This window comes from Daktulosphaira vitifoliae, unplaced genomic scaffold (genome assembly GCF_025091365.1).
Source record: "Daktulosphaira vitifoliae isolate Bord-2020 unplaced genomic scaffold, ASM2509136v1 Scaffold_2, whole genome shotgun sequence".
Lineage (NCBI taxonomy): Eukaryota > Metazoa > Arthropoda > Insecta > Hemiptera > Phylloxeridae > Daktulosphaira > Daktulosphaira vitifoliae.
Genome location: NW_026099573.1, coordinates 17,270,771 through 17,277,311, shown reverse-complemented (window position 1 = coordinate 17,277,311; position 6,541 = coordinate 17,270,771). Strand labels below are relative to the sequence as shown.

General features: G+C 26.5%; 1 protein-coding gene across 1 annotated transcript; it reads right to left on the bottom strand.

The window, feature by feature from the left end:
* Positions 1-590: 590 nt before the first annotated feature.
* On the bottom strand, positions 591-6,541 carry LOC126897880 (WD repeat-containing protein 75). Its single transcript, XM_050671821.1, has 15 exons — positions 6,315-6,541; positions 5,987-6,203; positions 5,714-5,892; positions 5,538-5,654; positions 5,139-5,326; positions 4,738-4,896; positions 4,565-4,641; positions 4,265-4,393; positions 4,016-4,203; positions 3,766-3,932; positions 3,461-3,647; positions 1,593-1,771; positions 1,064-1,242; positions 822-1,004; positions 591-763 (listed from the first exon to the last, which is right to left on the bottom strand). The coding sequence occupies exons 1-15, from the start codon at positions 6,401-6,403 to the stop codon at positions 680-682; spliced, it is 2,322 nt and encodes a 773-aa protein (XP_050527778.1). The 5' UTR covers positions 6,404-6,541; the 3' UTR covers positions 591-679.

Sequence of the window (6,541 nt, the reverse complement as noted above, 5' to 3'; positions counted from 1 at the left end):
GGGTCAGTTGTGCAAAAGAATGGTGGTATTGACGAGGATGTAAGACACAGAATTAAGTGCGGGTGGTTGAAGTGGAGAAAAGCGTCTGGCGTCTTATGCGATAAAAGAATTCTAATGAGGCTGAAAGGTAAATTCTACAAGACTGTAATAAGGTCAGCTATGATGTATGGTTCAGAGTTTTGGCGGCTAATAAGAAAGTAGAGCAGAGATGAGAATGCTTCGATGGATGAGTGGAGTGACTAAGGAAGATAGGATAAGAAATGAGCATATAAGAGGGAGTATATGTGTAGTGTCAATTATGGATAAGATGAAAGAAAATAGACTTAGATGGTTTGGTCAAGTTATGAGGAGAGAAGAATCGGAAGCTGTAAGAACAGCTATAGAAATGAATGTTGAAGAAAGAAGAGGTAGAGGAAGACCCAATAAGAGATGGAGGGATGCTATTGAATGCGATTTGAGGGCAGCTGATGTGAGCGTAGAAGATGTGGGAGATTGTGTCAAGTGGAAGTTTAGGATTAGGGTGGCCGTGCCAAGTAGTTGGGATTAAGGCGAGGATGAAGAAGAAGATTCGAGATACAAAATGAGTAATATACAGTATTTAAAAATTAATTGTTTTATTATAAAATTTTAATTACACTTATAATTTAAACAATTTTATATCAAAATATTAATAGTGCAATTAATCATATTTCAAACAGGCCAGTAAAATATTTTCTAACTGTGTTTCTAAAGGTAACATTAAATGAGCAGGTTCATTGAGTATCTGAAAAATAAATAAAATATGTAGAGCATTTTAACAGAATCTAAGTATTACTATTTACTTCAAAAGCAGATTTTTCATCAATAAATGAATTGTACTGGGTTTTTTTATAAATATTTTTGTTATTGCTTTGAAACTTATTAGAAATGATTCTTCCCAAGGGAGTTAAATTGGTAAAGTTGTCATCGACATAAGCTTCAATAACATTTTGAAGATTATCAGTCTTTTCAAATTTCAATAATTCCTAAAATATTTAAATAAATCTTTATTAGAGTTTATAAAAATTAAGTTTATAAATTATACTTGATGATTGGTCAACATATAAAGTGTTGAATTATCTAACCAAGAATTGGTTTGTCCATTTTTAGTATTGGACTTTGGTGCAAATATAGCCCATAAAATAGATGTTTGTTTACTATTTCCATCAAAAATTTTACATTTTTTGTAAACTATTTCTTTACTATTTGGAGTAAATATGTAAACTAAAATCATATAATTCAATATAATTATTTTTGTGAAATATCATAAAAATATAACTAAAATAAATTCAATTTGATTTTATAACAATAAATCAGTGTTGGAAAATTAATTTTTAAATAATTTTAAACTTCCTAAATTAAAAACTCATTTTCCTTTTCATTCATTTTTAGTTCAAAAAATATTTAAAAACCTTACATAATTTATCCCCATTCCTTATTCCTAAAATTTAAAGGAAGCAATTCATAGCTTTATTCTTGCAAAAAAGAATTTGTTCCAGGAATCCATTCTTTTTAGAACTAATTCCTTTCTAACACTACAATAGATAAATCAAATATAGTCAATTGAAACCTACGGTCATTTTCTGGTGTGAAAATTGCCATATATTCAGAAATTGGGTCAGCAATTAAGAGGTCTACTTGAATCCAAATTGTCGTTAACAATGTTTCACTTATGATATTCCAAACCATAACTCGGGTGTTAGATGCAGAAACAAGCATCCAACTACTTGTATTTTTACCAAATTCTAGAAATCTATAAAAAGTAATTTTATTTAGATAATTTTAATAAATCCTAAAAGAAAAAGTTTAAAAAATATATAAATATTTTAAGGTTAGATGGTACAAACAAACACAGATAAAATAAAGTATTACATTATCTATGTTATAAGTGTGGTTTTGGATTAAGTGAGTCTGCTATACAATTACAGCAGACTCAATCACTCATTTAATGGCAGCCTACCTAACTTACTTGGTAAAATGTTGTGTCTTGGTACATAAATATCAGAATTTAATTTCATTGAACTGAGATATGTAGGATTTACCATTCCCTCTGGTACAAGAAATAGCTTTTAGAGAGTATGTTAAACATGATAAACATAGTCTGTTATAACTCATTTTTAAAAATTTGATACAATGTACCATTTAGCAATGGTCAAATACCGTTTTTTTTGCAGATGATTTCAGCTAAACGGTTTACTACATTTACTATATAATATAGTAAATGTAGTAAATAGATTATATTTTAATAATAACAAATAATGAAATAATATTATAAATTATTTAAACACGATTTTATACTTGCTTCAGCACATTTGTGTATGGGGTTTAGTTTTAGTTTTAGTCAGGTGAACATAATGCCTATGCACTCAGACCTGTTGGTCCATTGTGCACACCTCATACAGAATTGTCTTGATTTGGTTTACACACCTAAGTTTTATTACATTATACCTATGATTGTATAAGGATGGACTATCAAGACACCCCCTGTAGATGACCAAAGAGTCCTGTCTTTCAGGCGAAATTAAGTATATCTTAGGTTTTTAATATCTTCTTTTTCAGGAAAAGGTTTACTCAAGTAATTTGATCTTAGTGTGGATAAGACTTCACAATCACACATTATGTGAAAAGAGTCTTCCTCTTCTATTCCACACTTCCCGCACATTGGTGATTCCGTTACCCCTATTGCGTAAAGATGTTTAAGCAAGTGATCATGTCCTGTTAGTAGACCAGTCTAAGTGCTTATTTGATGTCTAGTCATGCTTTTAAGATCACCCCGCAATAGACCGGGAGTCTTGATAAACATTTTAGATTGTCTAGGTACTATGTGTATGGAGTTAGTGTGATACCGATTGTGTAGATCATACAAATAATTTCATAATTAGGATTATTTTGGTCAGAATTCATTGTTTTTATATTGTTATGTCTAATTATCTAACCAATAAAAATGTCAACATATCAGTTAAAAATAAAACTTCAATATTAATATTGATTAAAAAAAAATCCATAACTTTTAAATTGGAGTAAATGTAAATTTATTTTTTCTCTTGGAATATTTAGTAAATTTTATTTTATATTAAAAAGTTCTGGTTCTTATACGTGTTGCTATAATACTAAATGTATGTTTAAAATAAAAACATGAGCATGTACCTAACAAAATATATTTATAATTACTACTAATTACTACTAATTATATAATTTATTTTATATTTGTGTTAGATAAATTTTATCATTACACAGAATAGCCCACTTAATGAAATAATTTAAAAAATATTTAATAATATAATTTAATTTGCACTTGCCCATTTATTAAGGCAAGTATTAACCTCATTTTTTTTACTTTAATTAAAAAGATTAATTTTAATTTACTTTGATAATTTTTATGTTAAAGTGTACACACTTATCCAACCTCACTTTACAGTAAAATTATTAAAAATATTAATACTTTATATGTTCTGATCCATGAGTTAGGCTAGTTTTAAAATCACTCGAGTCTTGAAGAACTTTAAGAATTATACTTGGGCCAAAAGATGCTGCAAGAACACAACCATCTTCTGAAAAACTAATAGCTTTCAGAGGTTGATTGTGGTAATTTATGCTGGTATATTCGTGTTGCCATGATTTCATTTTACCTGTAAGATTAATTTGATTATGTGACTTTAAAAACATACTTTAATTAGGATAAAAAAAGTTTATATTTTTATAATAACATAAAAAAATTAATAAATAAAACAAAGAATGTGATAATACTTTGCTTCATATTTTTATCATTTTCTATAAATGTATAAGGTGACCATAGCTTGTATACATTTCTATGAGTTGTAATGACCATATGTAGTCCATCATTATCAAGTAAAGGTCGAAAATAAACATTTGAAATTCTATCAACAGAGGTTGTGTATGTGTTAAGTGAATACCTGCAATGAGTTATTCTCATTTTCTTAAGAAAATCTTTATAATAAAGTAGGTTAAAGTTTCTAAAAATATATTTTTAACTTACGTTTGTTGTTTTTCATCAAAAGACCAAAATTTAAGTACATCATCTACAATATATTTTTCATTAAATGATCTTCGTTCTACAGTAGCTAACCATAAACTATCATTACTTATTGCTAATGAACACACATTAGCATTGAATACATCCTTATCTCTAGTTTGAGTAACATAATTTTGACATACAATATCCAACTAATCAAAAAAATATAAAAGTTGGTAGTGTAATTGTAGACAAGAAAAAGAAACTACAAACATTGAACTTTAATTGTGTTTGGTCTAATGAAAAAAATTGAATATGACCTGGCCACCCATTGGTAACAAGTGATCTAGAGCGACTATCAAATGCAACACCAGCTGGAAACACTTTTTCAAATTCTTCAGGCTAAAGTTAAAAAAAATAACTTTAAAATAGTTCTTATCAAAATGTTAAGCTTTTAAGAAAAAATATACTTTTTTATTATGAATATATTTTTGAATTATTTGAATAAAATATACATTTTATCATGATTAACATATAAATTAAAGTATATTAGAAAACTAGTTCAACACTTACAGTAGATGCATGTACACCCCAAGTAAATTTTTGTATAGTTGAGTGAATTCTATTTTGTGAATTCACAATCAATATTCCTAAAAATAAATAAATGTGAAAATTATTGTTATATGATTTAAAAACACCAGATATTATTACAAAATTTCAATAGTTAAAATTAATAAATAAATTACCATTGTCTCTGGTAGAAATGGCAATATACAAATTATCTTTAGTAACTGATAAATGTAAAATATTTGCTGGAAGCCTAGGTAAAAAATGTCGAGCTTCAATATTTTCACAAAACCATTTAACTAATACATTTTCAGCACCACCACTGTAAAACTGGTTGCCTATTAAAATATAATTTAAATCTTTATTGGCTTATGTTTTAAAAGTAGAGTTTCCACATTTATTTTATTAATCTAAATTCAGTACGGGTTTTTTGTTTTGAAAGGATAAGAAAATTTATTCAGCTTTGTACAAATTCTATTTTTATTAGTATAAGTGAACATACTTAAGTATGATATTTTCCAGATTAAATAAAATAAGTTGCCTAAGGGGTATATAATAAATTATAATATGATAAAGTTACCTGTGTTGGTGAAAATTACATCATTTACAGGTAATGTATGCCAATGATAAACAGTTTGTGTTCTACTTTTTTTTTCTGTCACATTGTAGTACAAAACTACTCTTCCTGTATTATCTCCAACTGCTAAAATGTTAGAAACAGGATGACAACAAATAACGGTTGCCAGACGATTAGATCCTAATTTAATCCTGAAGCAAAGTTGTACAATTAAAATTACATAAAAACTTGATGATCTTTATTTAAAAAAATAGATATTTTATATTTAAATTTAAGTCAAAACTACAAGTTTTTTATTTTATTTAGTTTTTAAATTAATACATTAGAGAAAATTATTCAAAAACAATTAATAGATTTATTAGTACCAAGATTTGTATAAATTATAGTTAAAAAAAAACTTACTTGTTTTTCTTATATGATAATAAATTATAAATGCGTATTATATCATTATGAGCTGCTGCTAGAAATGGAATATTATCAAAACCTCCAATCGACCATATATGAGGTAAATCCGTAAAACTATAGTAAAACATATATATGTAATGATCATAATTTACCTTAAAATTTTATGTTTTTACATTTCATTAAAACTATGAAGTAATGATCCATTATTTAAAGAAAAAATTCCTATTTTTATTTCAGTTTTATCATTAGAAGGTAGTTTAAAAGATAAAACAGCACAATCAACATTATGAGAATTGCAAGTTTCTGATAGACACATACCATTTTGAACATAACATTCTTCTTGATTTATAGACTGTAAAACAAAAAAAGTATTAATAAATAAATATTAACAAGTAGAATTTTAGATTTCTTTTCAATATTTCAAAATGAAATCATAAAATCATTACCAGACTTTTAATTTTTTTAGCTGATTGTGAACCAACTAATTCCCAAAAAGAAACAATATTCCTACAATGGAATACAACTAATTGTTTATCATCAGATGGATGATAACATATGTTTTTAATAGTTCCAAAATTTTCATGAGTTCTGTAATTAGCAACTAACTTTCCTGAATTGACATTGTAGCAATTAATATCTGTCCCACTTCCAATATAAATACATCTAGTCAAACATAAATAAAATAAAATCGTGCGAATAAAACAAATAATTTTTAATAAGAAACATTTAGTTTTAACTACTAACTTAAACAAATATATTAAATATTTTACTTACCTCCCATCATTTGAAAATAATGGAGGATGATTCAAAATACTTCCACCCTCAACTTTTTTCACTTCAATATCTGTAGTAAGTTCTACCATGATCACTTTTTAATATTAAGATATTTCTATATTTTTAACAATCCAAATATAAAAAAAAATTGTACATAAAATCCTTCAAACCTTCAACATGTACCCGGGCATAATACACGTGAGACTTATTATCAAACTTTAATTGAT

Bases quoted from the DNA above. Each gene is read 5' to 3' on its own strand.
- LOC126897880 (XM_050671821.1), bottom strand. From the start codon at position 6,403: ATGGTAGAACTTACTACAGATATTGAAGTGAAAAAAGTTGAGGGTGGA. The intron at 1,772-3,460 runs GTATTAATATTT...TACTTTTTATAG, and splicing joins CATGGATCAGAACATATAAA to ATTTCTAGAATTTGGTAAAA. The intron at 764-821 runs GTAAATAGTAAT...TTTATTTTTCAG, and splicing joins ATGAAAAATCTGCTTTTGAA to ATACTCAATGAACCTGCTCA.